Below are 19,173 nucleotides of genomic sequence, written 5' to 3'. Positions count from 1 at the left end.
GAGAAAGCGCGAGAGAGAGAGAGCGAGAGAGAGGAGAGAGAGAGAGAGAGAGAGAGAGAGAGAGGAGAGAGAGAGAGAGAGAGAGAGAGAGAGAGGGAAGAGAGGATACAAAGTGCCACATTCTACAGTGTGTATTGTGTATGTGTGATGCCTTGTCTGAATGTAGCTGAATTGAAAATGTTGAATTGTTACAGAATCCCATGTCCCAGGTTGACCTGACTGGCAGCCATAGCTCCATATAGAAGGTGTATGAGGGTACCTATGTGAGATACCTGTGAGGAGACACAACAATATAGTATGTAATACTCTAACAAACACTCTGGCTTGAAACACCACAGTCAGAACCCTCATTAGGAAATCTCTTCTCCATTATATTCACCAGTGCATTAGGATAATTAACTCCATCCATAAAACTCACCCTCTCTCTCTCTCTCTCTCTCTCTCTCTCTCTCTCTCTCTCTCTCTCTCTCGCTCTCATCTCTCTCTCTCTCTCTCTCTCTCTCTCTCTCCCTCCCCATCTCTCTCTCACGCTCAACCTCTTAAAAGCAAAGCCTAGATGACATATAAAACAACTTCACGGTAGCTTCAGAAGTAGGAAGAGGGAGAGAGATGGAGATTGGCAGAAAGAGAGGGAGAGAGAGGTAGAGTGTAAGAGAGGATGTGAGAGAAAATGCGAGTGAGATGGAGAGAGAGAGAAAGAGAGAGATATGAAGAGTGTGGAGGTGGAAGCTGTGCAGGGTTGTGACTGGAGTTCGGAGTGAAAACAGTAATTTTGTGATTATAGCCTGCTGCTACGGCTGTCTGAGAGAGACAGAGAGCGAGATACAGTGTGTGTGTGTGTGTGTGTGTGTGTGTGTGTGTGAGAGAGAGAGAGAGAGAGAGAGAGAGAGAGAGAGAGAGAGAGAGAGAGAGAGAGAGAGAGAGAGATGGAGGCAGAAGAGGGGGCTGTGGGTAATAAGGAGGGATGATCATAAAAGAAGATGAAAAAGGAGGAGAGGATAGGAGAGAGATGGAACCACCACATCAAACTCAATACTAGCCTATTACCTAACCCCCCCCCCCCCCCCTCACAAACACCTTCCAAGCTTAACCCCCACATGACTGTCAGTGCCACTCTTTGCCATGGCTCATGTATACATTTTAGCTCAATGTAAACATGTGTGTGTGCAAGGTCTGTACAGTATATCACCATTCCAGACACATTGATTCAACACAGTGGAAATTCCCCTCAGAGCTGAAAATATGTCCGTAGGCCCCACCAAAGAGACTATCTTCTCTGAATAATACATTTAGTCATGCACAGGCTACCTAAAATAGCCCACATTTGGAACGAGTAATAATTGATGTGTCTAAACACACAGAACAACAAGAGGTGATGAAAGCGGAGTGGGGAGACGGCGTGCACGTGAGGCCACTCATGTGCACACAGAGACTCGAGCGCACTGAGACATGAACATCAAGCTTCTTAGAGCACACTGGAGCACACACTGGAGAGCCCTCCTCATCCTCCTCCTCCTCCTCCTCCTCCTCCTCCTCCTCCTCCTCCTCATCCTCATCATCCTCATCATCAAGATCACTAACGATTTGATGTTCTTTCGTAATCCTCATCATCGTCCACATTAGAACACTGTGTCATCTCCTTGTCGTCGTCCTCGCACTCCTCCTCATCAAGCCTTGTGGTGCTCATCTTCATCACCATCACTATCATCAAAGCAGTTTCGAGGACTTGGCTCCTGTGATGTGGCTCCTCTGCTATGGAACCAGAGCAGGGATGGCTGCTAGCACAGCATGGTGGCTGGCGTCGAACAGCTGATCAAATCTATCTTATGTGGATCTCACTTAGATCCAGGATTCAGTTGCATCAGGGCTGAACTCCCAGCCCAAACCCAGCTTAAAACTGTGTGTGTGTGTGTGTGTTTGTGTGTTGTGTGGGGTGTTTGTGTCTGAGTGTGTGTGACCTACTTCCTGTGCCTCTCAGAGAAGCAGGAGAATGGTCTATCAGGATGTACCCGTGCACACACACACACACATCCAGGGACACTTTACAACCCATTCAAGTATACAATATACATATACAGTACTCTCTCACACACACACACACGCACACACACAAAGTTTCCAAGTTTATTTTGGAATCAGTGGATTATCTCCAGTATTTGCTGAGAGGAGAATCTCTTATTTCAGTGCCAGTGGATCTGCCCGTGGTCACTTATGAATAATTAAGATGCTCCCATCTTTCTGTGAGAACAAGTCTAAAACATGTCTTTCTTCTCCTCCTCTCTCCCAGATATTTCTGCGCTCTGATCTCTCTGCCCCCGGCGTGTTTGTGTCTTTGCACACCATCGGGGCAGAAATGCCCCACGCTCGCTAAGCCTCCCCACAATCTTCACTGCGGCGCACAACTGCAAATGAGAACAATGATCCGCTAACAGGCAGATCAGTGGAGGTGGTCGAAGTAACCACCAACCTGGCAACCCTGACTATGTAGCCAGTGGAAGAGGTAGACCCTTTGGAGGAGTTATGGCACCAAACTGTATGTGCAGCTAATATAACGTTTATGCACTCCTACCTGTTTTTGACAAACTTGCTACACACACATGCATATACACAAAAAACACACACAGACACACTTGCGAGTTTGGATAGATGCCTCAGACCAGATCAAAGAGAACAGAGATGACAGAGAGACGCTGCTGAGAAAGACCCAGTACTCAGCAGAGATCAAAGCATGCATATAGCATGTGAATGAATTAGCCAAAATATACAGCTATAAATAGCAACCGTGTAACCCCGAGGCCATGTCAAACCAGCTTTTGCTCCATAACCCCCCCTTACTGCACACAGACACACACCCACACATCAGTTCACCCCCAGCCCCCCCTCCTTTCCCTCACCCCTGCCCTACTTCTCTCTTCCACCTATTCTCCTCCTCTCCCTCCTCCTCTAACCCCTGGCCTGTCCCTTTCTCTTTCACCTGCTCCCCTTCACCTCCCCTCACCTCTGCATGCCTCCCCTGCCTCCTCCCTCCCACCCTCCTTACTTCACCTTCCCTCACCCTTCCTGCCCCTCTACCTCCCCTCATCCCCCTCCTTTTCTCTTTCACGCTCACCCACCAGCTCTCCCTCTCCCACCGATGCCTACCTCCCCTGTGCTCCCCTCACCCTTCTCTCATCGTCCCCCTTCCCACTCCCCTCCCCCCGTGTCTGCCACTCTAATCTCTCTCCTTTCCTCTTTTCCTCCCACCTCAGCCCTAGCCAGTCTGGAATTTGAAACAAGCTCCTTTTTCCAGCCCTCTGTCACACTCATGCGTAGCTCCAACTGAATTAAACAACAATATTCGGCGACAGAGCATGGTACATTTCAGAATCAGAGACAGTGATGATGACAGAGGACGGTCGAACCACTACAACAAGAACGGGTCTGCTGATTCGGCTGTGGGTGAGTCACAGAGGGTAGAAGGTTCTAGAAGGTTTTAGAGGGTGGAGGGGCTCAGACGTGGGGGGGGGGGGTTAAAGGTTACCTGCAGGCCCAGGGGTTTCCAGCGCACGTTCCTGAGCAGGGCGGGGGTGGAGCTCAGCGTGTTCTGCGGCCTCTTCTTCAGCGTGAGGATGACTCCACACGGGTCCTCCCTCAGGGCGTTCACCAGGTTCTTCAGCTGCCACCCCACCTGAGGTACACACACACACGCCGGCTACCACTGCTGCTGATACACACACACACACACGCCGGCTACCACTGCTGCTGATACACACACACACACACACGCCGGCTACCACTGCTGCTGATACACACACACACACACACGCCGGCTACCACTGCTGCTGATACACACACACACGCCGGCTACCACTGCTGCTGATACACACACACACGCTGGTTACCACTGCTGCTGATACACACACACACACACGCTGGTTACCACTGCTGCTGATACACACACACACCGAGTCCAACTGCTGCTGTAACACACAGACACACTGGCTACTACCACCCCTTGCTACAACAGGCACCAAACATAGTGCGACACATGCCACCAATAACAACACCAGCACCACATTGACCACATTAGGAAGACCACAGCACTCTCCAGTGCTCCATGGGACCTTAGAATCAGCACTGTCTCCCAGACACTCATCATGATGTATGAATACAGAGGAGGTAGAACCTGGGTCTGCCTTAATAGAGGACATAGAGACTGGGGGGGGAAAAGGTGAGGAATGGAGGAGGAGGAGAGAGAAGGAGGAAATGGAGAAGGAGGAGAGAAGGAGGGAATGGGAAAGAAAGGGAACAAGGGAGAGGAGTGGGGGGGGGGTAGAAGAGGCAGATGAAAGGAGGAGAGAGGAGGAATGGGAGATTATAATGAGAGAGGGGTATGTTAAAGAAGGATGGCGAGAGAGATAAGGAAGGGAGAATAAGGAAGAGGTTAACCGAAGAGAGAGGGGAGGTTGGCAGAGAGAGGGAGGGAGATTGGGTATCAGAAAGGAAGGGATAGGGGAGAACTAGAAGAAAGGAGAGAAAGGAGAAGAGAGGAACACGAGCAGAATGTTGATAGGAGAGGCTGGAGGATGTAAGTGCTGACTGGAGTGTTTGTGTGAGTGTGCGTGTGGGTGTGTGGGTGTGCGAGTGTGTGTGTGTGTACGTGTGTGTGTGTGTGTGAGTGTGTGTGTGTGTGTGTGTGTGTGTGTGTGTGTGTGTGTGTGTGAGTGTGTGTGTGTGTGGTCCGGCTGTCTCCAACATGCTCAGAGGGCTCGTCAGACCATTGATTGGCTACACTGATTTCAGCTGCTGGAGGCATCCGCAGAGGCCACATACACACACACAGCTCTGCTCTGACCTTACTGCTCTCACAAGAAACACACACACACACACACACACAGCTTCCAAAGTTGCTTTACACACAGCTCTGACTTGACCTTACTGCTCAAACACGCACGCACACATACATGCACACACACAAACACACATGCACACACATACACAGCTTTATTCTAGCCTGACCCCTCACATACTGATAAGCTGTCATTGCCAACCACCCTCCACCCCTTCAACCCATCCCTCCGTCTGTGTCATCCCCCAGTCTGGTGCTCCGTGTCTGGGTTCAGTTAGCGTTCAGTGGCCCATGGGGTTCTGGGGCTGGTGCTTCCCGGCCTAGCCTTGCACCTTGCAGCCTAGACCAGGCCACAGTCTGCCTTTACTCATGCTCAGACCAAGGGTCAGCATGGGGACCTATGCCACAAAACAACCAGGCCTTCTGCCCAATAAGGCCCCTTGTGGAAGGCTCAGAAAGTGGCAACCACCACCACACTATCACCCATACCTTAACAAAACTGTGTCAATCAGTTCCTCTTTCAGCAATAAGACATCTCTCCAACCAACACAGGATCATTTCCTAACCACACCCAACAGCAGGGGTCCATATCGTTCCATCAGTGTGCACAGTATGGGTGGATGTTCTCTGGATACAGTGGATATTGTCCGACCATCTCTTAGGTTGTTGTGGTCCAACAGAGGAACGAGACTCAGAGCACAGAGAAAAAAGCAGACAGCGTAGATCCTACGTATGTATACATGGAGGAGAGGCGTCCGTCTGAATGCTCCGGGGGGGTCATTACTGCAGATGCTGCTGATGGCCCCTGATCACGGCAGCTCCTCAAACCATCACAGGCTGGTTCCAGCAAATCCCACATTTGATCTTAATGAAGAGTCTGGTTAAAAAGTTTAACAACACTGCTTCTGCAGAGGAGAGCGGAGCAGAGGAGAAAATGGTTTGGAGAGGAGAACAGGGGAGAGGAGAGGCAAGGAGAGATTGAAGAGGGGAGGAGAGCAGAGCAGGGCAGAGGGGAGATTGGAGAATTTGCTGTCAGCTCATAATAGCTCATAAGACAAACATAGTATAGACATAAATCTCCAGTATACTCTATGGCGGATAAGATCATGATGGACAGATAAGACTAACACAATAGCAGGCAACCATAAAGGAATCACCCTGACTGTGGAGTCTTATGAAGTACTCTAGTTTGAATATATAATACAATATTTGTGAGGAGCAGTGTTTAATGTTTAGAGACCAGACCAGGTCAGCAGAGCATGTTTGGTTCTCATGGAGATCATCTTCATAGACAACTATGTAATTCTACATCAAAAGTAAAGTGTTGCGTGTAGCCTATATTGACTGGAGTGCCTTTCCGAGTCAGTCCCTCTCTTCCTCCTCCATCACTCCGTCCCTCCTGGAGCGAGGGATCAGTATAGCGAGCGGAGGGAGGGAGGGGATAATGAAGGGTTGGAGCTGGCGCCTGGCGGTGTGTGATCTGTACTGTCACCCCGAGGAAAGAGAGACAACACACAGCTCTCTGACCTGTCAGTCAAGCTCTCTCTCTCTCTCTCTCTCTCTCTCTCTCTCTCTCTCTCTCTCTCCTCTCTCTCTCTCTCTCTCTCTCTCTCTCTCTCACCCTCTCTCTCTCTCTCTCTCCTCTCTCTCTCTCTCTCTCTCTCTCTCTCTCTCTCTCTCTCTCTCTCTCTCTCTCTCTCTCTCTCTCTCTCTCTCTCTCTCTCACCCTCTCTCTCTCCCGCAGCACAGCTCAGCATGCGCACACACACACACATACACATACACATACATTACAAACTCTCAAAGTTCACTCTCACTATCAGCAACTTCACACACACACACAAGAAGTACACTCCAGGGCACGACTGAAATACAACCCTATTCTTACACAGGTGCTTGCCTACAGGCTCCAACCTAATCCCAGATCATCTCACACACACACACCAGAGCCACACAAGATGGCTGCCAACTGCTCCCTATCTTCCTCACTCTCATCTCAGCAGCACCCGGGACTGCGAATGTGGGTCAGTGTCAGTCAGTGAAAGTGAGCTTTCAGAAGAGGAAAAGGGCCGACTGCGGAACACTGCAGGCGCTCATATGAGCCCTGAGGGAAGACTTCAGCACAACTAGCACGCTATCGCTAATGTCAACGCTAACACAGAGATACAGCTCCATGGAACATCCTTAAACAACACCACAAGACACTTCCAAATGCACTTGGTGTATCAAACAGGGCCAGATACCACAACCATATCATTCAAGAGGGAATTTTGCTTCACTTTTTAATGTGCTTTTTAGCAGGAATGCCCGCAGCAACAGTAGCGGAGAAAGGACGCAAAGCACCAAGGTGGTAGCAGCTAGCACATCACCGACACTCAACAAGCAGAATGGAACACAAAAAATAGACTGCATAGACATGAGCAGCCCTGTAAGAACTTCCTAACTAAAACCGATGGGTTGCGTGGGTAACAGATGACACACAAATTCATGCAAAAATGCAGATTTTTTACATGGAGATTAATCAGGTGACGCTCGCCATCTCAAGTGGGAATCTAAGTGGCTAGACAGGAAACGGAATCCCAGGGTGCATTGCTGCTACTCACCACAGTCTGGTGGTTGACCTGGATCACTTCGTCCCCAGCGTGGATCTTCTTACACTGGTCAGCAGGAGACTGGAGACAGTGAGGGAGGGGGGCGAGGAGAGAGAATGTGAAGTTGGGAGGTAACACACAGACAGTGAAACAAAAGAGAAACAGGACAGAGACAGAGAGACAGTGAGAGGGAGAGAAAGCAAGAGAGAGAGAGAGAGAGAGAGAGAGAGAGAGAGAGAGAGAGAGAGAGAGAGAGAGAGAGAGAGAGAGAGAGAGAGAGAGAGAGAGAGAGAGAGAGAGAGAGAGAGAGAGAGAGGAAATGATGATGATGATGAGTGAGCAGGTTTCATTTCCAATGATGCAGCATATTTCTGTAACCATGTGAACGTGTGTGTCTATGGGATGTGTGGGTGTTTCTGAGTTGACTCACGTTCTCTGTGGTCCCAGTGATAACATGGAGGCCGTCATAAGTGGACTTGATGTACATACCCTGATCACACACATATACCAGGGAGACATCAAACACACAGGCAGAGTACAGAGTACCTTCCAGACTGCTACAGTGAAGATCACAGGATAAATGACTCAGTTTGACAGCAAGCCTTTCATCAGTCGGATGTGGGAGGTTTGAGAGGCTGTGTGTGTTGTGTGTGTGTGTGTGTGTGTGTGAAAGTGTGTGTGTGTGTTCATACCAGGCCTTCGCTGGGCATGATGCTGGTCAGGTGAACAACCTCCAGATGTGCAGACTGAGAGACCAGAGAGTCCGACGACAACGAAATGATGTGGTCACATATCCCTGCCAGAGTCTTACACTGAGAGAGAGAGAGAGAGAGAGAGAGAGACAATGAGAGAGAGAGAGAGAGAGAGAGAGAGAGAGAGAGAGAGAGAGAGAGAGAGAGAGAGAGAGAGAGAGAGAGAGAGAGAGAGAGAGAGAGGACGTTTGAGATAGAGAAAGATGAACAATGACAGAAAGAGACAGGGAGAGATTGAGACAAAGGGGAGAAGACAGTAGAAAGAAAGAGAGGGGGAGGACAGGGAGTGATTGGTTTGTTCATGTGGGACATCCTGACCTACCTACAGGAGGTAAAACCAGAAATCATTTCATCAGATTGTTCCACATCAGCGCCCCCTTCGCTCCAACACGGGGGGGGGGGGGGGAGGCAGTGACAGAAGAAACCTCCCGTCACACTCCCTGTCCACTCATGCCGAGACACGACCACAGATGGAACAACAAATCTCCAACAATAACATAAAAGCCCAGCAGTATCTCAGAGGGATCTTCTGATTGGGTTATCTATCAAAACACTGAGAAAAAAGCAGCTTTCGTTTTTTCATTGTTTTTTCGAGTCAGGGTGCCATTAAAGTAGGTTTATCACATAGTGTAGATTTTTTTTGTGACTGTACATTAGAAAAAATAACCTATGAAATGGAAGCTCCACCTTGCATTTGTTCTAGATGAACCTTGAATGTGTTTCAGGCTATTTGTCTGCTTGGTCACGCATGAGAGCTAATTTATCCTCCACAAACATCTCTGCCGTCTAATCCACACTGACTGCAGAGGGCTAACGCGAACTGTTATCCTGCTATCTTGCATCACTGCGTGCACACACACACACACATTTTCATATCACACAGACACACATATTATATGTTCACACACATTACAACACAAAAGCACACACACACATACATGCATGCACACATACATACACACAGACATTATGCTACAGATACACACATACATGCATGCAGACACACACTCACGCACAAATACAGAGGACACAGGCAGAGGACAACAAACTCTGCATGAAATTATCTTCAAATCTGACCCCAATCCTAATGAGCAATTACAGGATTAGAGCTATTTTTAATGTGAGGAGAACCGACATTCTTCAAAGAGGTACACAAACATGCATACTTACACACTCACACACACAAGCATGCACACATGCGCAAGCTCAGTGCCTATGATTCATTTCCAAGGAGAGAGGGTGGAGAATGATCAGTAAGCTGCTACAGTGATTCTTCCAGTTGAGCCCCACAGACACACTGTTCTACAGACCAGAGAGAGCGAGAGAGAGAACTAGAGAGAAGGAGAGGGGAGAGAGACAGCGAGAGGGCGAGAATGAGAGAGACGGGGAGCCAGTGAGACAGAGTGAGAGACCAAACGAGAAAGAGAGTGAGAAAGGCTGAGTGAAAGAAGGAGAAATAGAGAAGGGGCTGTGGGGGAGATCTCTCCTTTCTGGGTCAGCTGTGTGGATACGTCAGTTATACCTATCCAATTCGGCACCGTTGAAAAATCCCATTTGGACAACGTATGTTTCTTCAAGCCATGCACCTGCTGAACGCTGCTCGCCTCTCTCTGCTCTAACACCAAACGACCCAATGTTGCCGTTGTGGTTGTTGTTGCGTCCGTCACGAATAAAGACTCAATAAAGACTCTTAGATCTGATTAGAAGATTGCACCTATGACGCAGTGTGTAACATCTGTAAGCTCATCTCATCTCGTGCTCCACATAATCTGACTGCACGAGCTGGACAGAAGACCAGATTCTAACCCTAACATTTTAGGAGACATCAGGATGGGAGGGTTGATGAGGGTTTATGAGGGCCTAACTGGGGCTGGGAATAATCAGCTGAGAGTAAGAGAGTTTCTACCAGGCTGCTAAGAGTAAGTGAAGTTCTACCAGACTGCTGAGAGTAAGTGAGGTTCTACCAGACTGCTGAGAGTAAGTGAGGTTCTACCAGACTGCTGAGAGTAAGTGAGGTTAAACCAGACTGCTGAGATTAAGTGAGGTTCTACCAGACTGCTGAGAGTAAGTGAGGTTCTACCAGACTTCTGAGATTAAGTGAGGTTCTACCAGACTGCTGAGAGTAAGTGAGGTTCTACCAGACTGCTGAGAGTAAGTGAGGTTCTACCAAGCTGTTAAGAGTAAGTGAGGTTCTACCAGACTGCTGAGAGTAAGAGAGTTTCTACCAGACTGCTGAGAGTAAGTGAGGTTCTACCAGACTGCTGAGAGTAAGTGAGGTTCTACCAGACTGCTGAGATTAAGTGAGGTTCTACCAGACTGCTGAGAGTAAGTGAGGTTCTACCAAGCTGTTAAGAGTAAGTGAGGTTCTACCAGACTGCTGAGAGTAAGTGAGGTTCTACCAGACTGCTGAGAGATTTAGGAATGAAGAGCCTGATGCAGCGCACAGCCAAAAGTTTTAAGCTTTACCCCCCCACACACACACAGACACACCAACCCCCCCCCTCTGTTTTACCTCTGTTGTCTCTCGTTCTCTCTCCCTCTCTCTCCCTCCCTCCCTCTCTATCTCTCCTATTGCTAAGCGCAAGCACACACACACACACACTGGGATATTAACATGCAGAAACAGCTATAATATCATTATATAACGTCTCCTATCCTTATGCAGGCATGCATGCACATAAACAGACACAGACACACTTACACATACAGACACACATCAACTCACATACCGAGACACTCACACACTTCCAAACACACTTCGCGCTACATCAAACACACAGGCACAGGCACACACACACATGCATACTCTGTCTTTTTCCTTTTCTGTTTCTCTTTATTCTCTTTCCCTCTCCCACTTTCCATTCCACCCCTCTTTCACACAAACAAACACCATCTAACAGAGAGTATTCACACAAATATACACACACACACACACACTCACATACACACACTTCCTAACCCTCTCCATCTGATTGCTGCAGGCTGGAGTCCAGAGGGGAACAGAGCAGCAGTGAGTTTTGCATTATTGAGCAGAAAGTGACAAATGCCCTACTCTATATGGAGCTAAGCAGCCTCCTCTGTCTACCGTCTCTCCAGCACACACTCATCCCACAGTGAAGGACTAGGGGAGACGGGGGGCGTGGGGGGGGTGTGTTCCTTTGCATATTAGAGTATGTACAATATAATGCTGCTGTGCGTGTGTGCTTGTGTGTGTGTGCGCATGTTTGTGTGCGCACCACCATCATTGAGCAGTCCCTTCACCTCCACTTCCCTAATTCCCCCAAACTCAGTAAACAAACATGAGCAATGAAGCAGGCATCCACAGACAAACCCTCTTCCTCTCCCACTCTCTCCCTCTTTGTCACCTTCTCCGACTCTCTATTTGTCTCTCTATTGCCCCCCCTGTATCTCTCTCTCTCTCTCTCTCTGTTTTTCTCTCTTGCTCTCTTGCTTTCCTGCTCCTTTCATGCTGTCTCTCCCTTTCACATAAACCTCCCACGCAAAGCAGATTCAGTCATGTGTGGCCCATCTGAGTCTGGCACTCAGTCTGTGTCAGTAGGTGTGAGTGTGCGTGTATGTGTGTACCTCCATCCATCCACACACACACACACACACACACACACACACACACACACATGTGCATATCTGAGCTCATTCACATAAACACTTTACCCGAACACTAACTATATGCTCAAGCACACACGTGAACGTGCGCTCGGACGAAACCAACACGTAGGCCCAGCTCGTACTGTGGCGGCCTCAGTCCCATCCACAAACAGGAGGTCACACACTGGGCCGACGCATCACATGACGCTGACCTTGACAGGGACCAGGGCATGTCAGCGAACACCTGTCACTCCACATCAGACCACGGCTATTCAGTCTGGTAGATTGCTGACTGGAGGATGGCGAACCAATGACCAGACTTTTTTTTTGTTTTCAGAGGCTGGAGGTAGTGGGGTCGTAGATGTGGTGTGGGGGAGAGGCTGTGGGGGGGTGACTGGGGAGGGGTCTGAGGGTCAGGGAGCAGGTTGGTGTGGAGGAGGGAGGTGGAGAACGTACCACATGGAGGATCTTGTTCTCGGTCTCGTACACGGTGCAGTCCTGCAGAGAGAGAGAGAGAGAGAGAGAGAGAGAGAGAGAGAGAGAGAGAGAGAGACCATGAGGAGAACACCCAAATGCTAAAATAAAGACATCAGTAGAGCAGCTCAAATACCATCTGTTGTAGATTTGAATAAAAAGAATAAAAGATAGAAGGACAGAAAGCCAAGAGAGAGAGAGAGATACAGTTGGAGAGAGAGAGAGCGATACAGTTAGAGAGAGAGAGAGAGAGAGAGAGAGAGAGAGAGAGAGAGAGTGATACAGTTAGAGAGAGAGAGATAGCACACATCGAGAAACACAGAGAGCCAGGAAAAACACAGAGATGGGGGAGTGTGGGGGGGGGGGGCCTGTTCCACCAGTAAACAATAGCTCTCGCCCCTATCTCTGGCTCACTGCTTCCCAGAGCAAGGCTGCTGGCTGGAGAAAGGATATTAGCACACACATCATCTGTAAGAGACCCAAAGCACCTCCTCTATCTTGGCAAGAAGACTTCAGTCGGGACCAACAGAACCTTATCTGAAGCATTGTGTTGCCAGGTCAGGACCAATATATAACCATAAGGGAATCCCTATATATGACTACATCTGGACCAGTATATAACCATATCTGAACCACTATGCCCATATCTGGACCAATACATACATACAGTTTCTGGCCCAATATGAGGTGATGTTTATCCAGTGTGTCTCCTCTCCCCATCTATCCCCACTACTAGGAGTGTCTGATCTCCCTGGCACCGGGGATCTCTCTGGGCACTGTCAGACAGACTAAACACACCCTACACTAACACACACTACACCAACACACACTACACCAACACACACTACACCAACACACACTACACTAACACACCCTACACTAACACACACTACACCAACACACACTACACCAACACACACTACACCAACACACACTACACCAACACACACTACACCAACACACACTACACCAACACACACTACACTAACACACCCTACACTAACACACACTACACCAACACACACTACACCAACACACACTACACCAACACACACTACACTAACACACCCTACACTAACACACCCTACACTAACACACACTACACCAACACACACTACACCAACACACACTACACCAACACACACTACACCAACACACCCTACACCAACACACACTACACTAACACACACTACACTAACACACCCTACACTAACACACACTACACTAACACACACTACACTAACACACACTACACTAACACACATATACAGACTGCTCTGGGCACATGCCAACTAGAGGACACCAATAGAATCCACGTCAAGGCCATCACTCAATGTGTGTGTGTTTGAATGTGTGTGTGTGTGTGTGCATGCTTGTGTGTCCATGCTCACATAAGGTGTGTATGTATCTCTCTGTAACTCTTGCAGGAAGAACTCCAAAGCTAGGATCAGTTTTAGCAGCGAGTGAGGTCAGTCTCAGGCCTGAGGCAGGGCTGCTCCTGTGATGGACCTCCCTGTGCCTATGGCCTTCCTCATATGCTGCCCATACACTGAAGTATGGTCCACAGAGTCGTAAAACTGCACATATTACTTACATAACATCCATTCACGAAGGGAGTGTGCATGTGTAAAGAGTGCACTTTGGGAGGACAGTGTGTGTGTGTGTGTGTGATGTGTGCTTGTGTGTGTGGGACACAGGGAGCGTACCTGTTGTACAATGGTGGTGAGCTCCAAGCACAGTTGGACTATGTTGTTCTTCAGGAGGGAATACTCTGTCACGCTGGCAAACGGTGACCTACAACAGAATGTGGAACATTTAGAAACGGTAAAAAAAAAAAGGGAGCATTCATTCCACTCAGTGCTTTGCAGCCTTGCTGAGATACATTGTCTAATTATTTATTTATTGTTGTATATGCACTAGACACGTCTACACCCCTATTGATTGTGTAATTGACTGGTCAATTACACTATTTTAACCTTTTTCCAGAAATTAGGTGAAAAGTTGTCTCCACCAACTTTCTGCCCACACGCCTGCCAATCACCACCCTACCTGTCCAGCCAGGCCAGCAGGTTCTTGGCTGCTCCAATAAGATCCACCACGGAGGTGAGGAAGTCGTTGGGCAACCTACGGGAAGCACGGCCGTCGTAGTGCCCGCCCCTCCGCCGGCCCAAGATGAAGTTCTGGAGGTTCTTGGCTGAGGCGTTGAGTTTGTGGGACAGGGTCCTCAAGTTCTCTGTCTCCAGGCCATAGTTCTGCAACACAAATAACACACCACACACACACCACAAACACACCACACATACACCACACACACACCACACACACCACACATACCACACACCACACACACACACACACACCACACACACACACCACACAAATACAGTCAAATCAATATGGCTTCTGGAGTTTGAAGCACAATGATCGAGTTTGTGAGAGTGGCAGTGGATGAAAACAGAAGAAGCCCCAGTTGGTGTGTATTTATCCGTCTGTCTTGCATTTCAAAGCCAGCTGTCAAACTTGCTGCTGAGACTCTAGGACAGTGGAGAACCATCTTCATAGGAACACCACTGCGCTATGACTCTGACACACAGACGTGTACACTCGCACACACTAACACACACTTGTACAGTCTCTCACAGGCACGCACACACACACACACACATGTACACACACACATTCAGACAGACCTGGTGAGCCATATTATGCTCTGCTGCCCATGACACCTCCAGTCAAGTCCGATAGAGACTGATTCCTGCTGACACAAACCCATCACATACGCATCCCCACACACACGCCCGCACACACGCTCAGACACACGCACGCACGCACACTCTCACACATACACACACACACTGGTTGCTCGATGTATCTAATCGTGCCCTGTGCTGCATCCTCAACCTCAAGTTATGTTCTAAATCGTCACGACGACAGTGCAGTGTCTACAGCACAAAGGAAAGAGAGATGGAGGGTGAGACAAATGGAGACTGGTACCCCTATTACTGTAACTGAAACTAGACCAAAACCACATCAAATGTGTATGTTGTTCTGTAATGTGCATGTTCTGCACTGTATTGCACTGTACTGAATTCATGCACACACACACGTGTGTGTGCATGAATTCAGTACAGTGTGTGCATGAATTCAGTACAGTGCAATACAGTCCATTTATCTGTGTGTGTGTGTGTGTGTGTGTTCACACATTTGTAATTAGGCTTCCCGTGATTAAATCCAAAACTGCACACAGCCCTCTCTAGGGAGGAAGGTGCTGAGACGGAGCAGGGGGATGGTGCCTATCGGCCGTCTGGGTGTGTGTGTGTGCGTGTGTGTGTGCGTGTTTGGGCAGGTGTTTGGATGTCATTTGTCTGCGTTTGTGCCTGTGTGTGTGTGGGTTTGTCTGTGTGTGTGTGTGTGTGTGTGTGTGTTTTTGAAGATGTGCATCTGGGTGTGCATGTGGACGAGCGTACGTCCAGCATGTGTGTGTGTGAATGAACAAATCAATACACAGAGAGGGGGGATGCCATTAAGGCATTTAACTACCCCCCAGCCCCACACCCCAACCCCCCCCCCATCCACCCCTCCTTCTCTTGCATCCTTACGTATGGTTGCCATGGTTGCCAAGTGTGGAGTGGTCCCTATTCTACACTAATGGTCCTCCTCATCATTAAACAGCTTGCTAGCACAGCACACAACCTCTACACACACATTGACAAAGCTACACACACATATACACTTTATTTTATTTACTCACTACTTGAGTTCACTTCAGTTTCCATGTGACATACTCCACAGCTCTCTTCACTGGACCGAGCTGCAGCTACCCTCCCAAAAAGTACACAAGGTTGGACACCTGATGTACTTTATGTCCCCATGGAGTGTACTAGATGGAGATGAGTACAAATTGTCTGGTCTCCTCCCTCCTGTGTGTGTGTGTTTGTGTGTACGTGTGTGTGTGTGTGTGTGTGTGTGTGTGTGTGTGTGCATTGTCCAGCTTTAGGACAGATGGTGAGAGTGCTGCTCTGGGAAACTCATTCCCTAGCTGGAATGATTCAATGAAGAGGAGCACACTCACATTCACACACACACACATCTATCTCTCTCTCTTTCTCGCACACTCACATTCATATAGCACAAACTAATCCACCCATGTGTGCCTGGGAGATAAGGTACACACTCTCCATCCCTCTCTTTCTCTCCCCCTCTCTCTTCATCTTCCTCCCTCCCTCCCTCCCTCCCTCCCTCTCTCTCTCTCTCTCTCTCTCTCTCTCCTAGTGGTGGGTTAGGGACTCTCTCTTTCGCTCTCCTAGTGGTGGGTTAGGGACTCTCTCTTTCTCTCTCCTAGTGGTGGGTTAGGGACTCTCTCTCTCTCTTTCTCTCTCCTAGTGGTGGGTTAGGGACTCTCTCTCTCTCTTTCTCTCTCCTAGTGGTGGGTTAGGGACTCTCTCTCTCTTTCTCTCTCCTAGTGGTGGGTTAGGGACTCTCTCTCTCTTTCTCTCTCCTAGTGGTGGGTTAGGGACTCTCTCTCTCTCTTTCTCTCTCCTAGTGGTGGGTTAGGGACTCTCTCCCTCTCCTAGTGGTGGGTTAGGGACTCTCTCTCTCTTTCTCTCTCCTAGTGGTGGGTTAGGGACTCTCTCTCTCTCTTTCTCTCTCCTAGTGGTGGGTTAGGGACTCTCTCTCTCTCCTAGTGGTGGGTTAGGGACTCTCTCTCTCTCTTTCTCTCTCCTAGTGGTGGGTTAGGGAGTGCGGTCTGGAGAGTAGCACCTAATTCTTCATAATTCCCAAATCCTGAGTCGGGCCACTGCACACACAAAGCCAGCACTGTCCCCAGGGCTGCACACATACACACTCACACACACAGAAACATACACACAGGCAGAAACACACTCATAGTTACCCCCACAAGTCCCCCCACACACACATTAAAACCCCCACACACAAACAATCATACCCCCCACACCCCCCTTACACCCAAACACACTGACACAGACACACACCACTACACAACACACTCCCAAACCTACACACACACACACCCACCCCCACCCATGGAGACCCCCCCACACACACACACACACATATACTCACCAGAGCACAGAGCAGGTCCACAGCCTCCAGAATGAGCTCCTGGTGGCCGATGCGTGTGACCCCCAGCTCCTCCAGCTCCTGGTGGGTGATGTGAAGAAGTTGCTCTCCTCCCATCTGTTCCCTCTCAAAGCTCTTCACATACTGCTGCAGACAGTCATCCAGACCTGCAACACACACACACACAGATTAGCTCACATGAACATAATCACTTTAACCTTTTCATGTTCCTGTTAAATTTGCCTGAAAACGCCTAAACAGCATACCCAAAGTAAATTGGAAGCTGTTCTTGAACCATTTGGAGTACATGCATGTAAATGATCTCTTTTGAAAGCTGACACTCTGAAGTTATGTCCCCTGTTGTCAGGACCCCTGTCAGTCCTTCTAGTGTTGAGTAATAGAAGCTTGAACACAAGGAAAGTGAAAATTTCTATTTCCGCCTAGATTTTGTTTTGAAAACAGAGGCCTGAATAGGCCTAGAGGTGGTAGGTATTATCTGGAAGACTAAATTGGACCACAGGTTGAAGCCTTACCCAATTCAAATCAAAAGTCAAACATAATACCACAATATATTCATATTTGACACATGTTTTTATAAGAGTACATCCAGGAATTTTCTAAAAGGGTCTTTTGGAGACTCCAAAATGACCCTTTGTAACCAAGGTCAAGGTCAAATAAAAAGGTATTATTTTTCATAATTGTTATCTCTGGCCCATCTCTGGTACTTAGAAATATCATATATAATAGCTAAATCCCTAATTAGTAATACTGAAACACAAAAACTGAAGCATGAACACATTGGAGTGCTTTATCTGATTCCAAGGATTGGCGCACAAAGAACACTGATTCTGTCAACCATATTGCGCAATCGACTGTTATTTTGAAGGCTCCACAGACGCATACAAATGAGGTATTGGCATTTTCAGCTAGCTGTCAGCTACAAGGCTAACGAGCTAATTTCAGAGCCAGTCGAAGCCAGTTCGAGAAATTTGTTTAGAACCAGTGTGGGGGGGGGGGGGGGCGGGGGGCAGGACGCACAGACCTAGTTGGCTTTAGAGGGCTGTCAACGGGGCATGGAAGCTCCTATTGGGTCGAACAAGGTGTCAATCAAAAGGGGAGGGTTCAACGGACATTTTGAGACCTTCATTTTGTAAATACTCCGTTGATAAATCGGAGAAAATAACACTTTTATGTGAACAAGTTGTTTCTTCCGTCGGCTAACTTGCATAATGAAACAAAGGATAATGGCTATTCATGAACGTAAAACATTGTATTTGGACGAATTACTTTACATGGTTAGATACTTTGAACCCTTGGGACTTACGCAGATCAAGTTTTGATGGCATGATTTGCACACCTGGACCTATTTGAACAACTTAGGGTGAGTACAACTTTTTTCTTTGGCATTGTTGAAGGAATGTTCACCGGAAAAAGACGTTGACTTTGCTTGCTATTGCGACTTGATCTTGAATTGGTTTATTTCAATGGAAGCACAAGAATCGTAGCTTTCCAACGATGTATAACATGTGTAGCGTCTAAAAAATATATTTTTTAGAATTTAGTGCGTCGTAACTGAGGAAGGGGGAGGCAGCATTTTTGTCTCGCGGGCGAAACAGGAGCGTAAACAGGTTAATACCCAATAAGTATGGAGAGAGTCATTTTGAAACATGGATACTTGGCTCTGCATGTGCCATGAGAAAGAAAACACACACAAACACACACAAACACACACAAACACACACACACACGAGGATGCAGTTTGGTCTCAGATGTCATTGATTCGAGACAGGCTAAGGGTTTTCACCAAGGATAGAGTCAGCAGAAACCACACACCTCCCTC

At 48.2% G+C, this 19,173-nt stretch overlaps 2 protein-coding genes across 2 annotated transcripts in view; one reads left to right on the top strand and one right to left on the bottom strand.

Annotated features, from left to right (window-relative positions):
- The window catches only part of hdx (highly divergent homeobox), a 350,307-nt gene that overhangs the window by 316,816 nt on the left and 14,318 nt on the right, over nucleotides 1-19,173 (top strand). The window lies entirely within an intron of this gene.
- Nucleotides 1-19,173, bottom strand: part of LOC134032077 (connector enhancer of kinase suppressor of ras 2-like) — a 40,470-nt gene that overhangs the window by 14,460 nt on the left and 6,837 nt on the right. Inside the window, exons 2-9 of the mRNA XM_062475882.1 lie at nucleotides 17,337-17,500; nucleotides 14,301-14,503; nucleotides 13,958-14,045; nucleotides 12,234-12,275; nucleotides 8,112-8,231; nucleotides 7,850-7,909; nucleotides 7,432-7,500; nucleotides 3,496-3,667 (exon numbers count right to left, since the gene is read on the bottom strand). Of these exons, the coding sequence (XP_062331866.1) occupies nucleotides 3,496-3,667; nucleotides 7,432-7,500; nucleotides 7,850-7,909; nucleotides 8,112-8,231; nucleotides 12,234-12,275; nucleotides 13,958-14,045; nucleotides 14,301-14,503; nucleotides 17,337-17,500 (918 nt within the window). The remainder of the gene's footprint in view (nucleotides 1-3,495; nucleotides 3,668-7,431; nucleotides 7,501-7,849; nucleotides 7,910-8,111; nucleotides 8,232-12,233; nucleotides 12,276-13,957; nucleotides 14,046-14,300; nucleotides 14,504-17,336; nucleotides 17,501-19,173) is intronic.

This window comes from Osmerus eperlanus, chromosome 13, assembly GCF_963692335.1.
Source record: "Osmerus eperlanus chromosome 13, fOsmEpe2.1, whole genome shotgun sequence".
Classification (NCBI taxonomy): Eukaryota; Metazoa; Chordata; class Actinopteri; order Osmeriformes; family Osmeridae; genus Osmerus; species Osmerus eperlanus.
The sequence above is the reverse complement of the archived record's forward strand: the minus strand, read 5'-3'. Positions and strand labels throughout refer to the sequence as shown.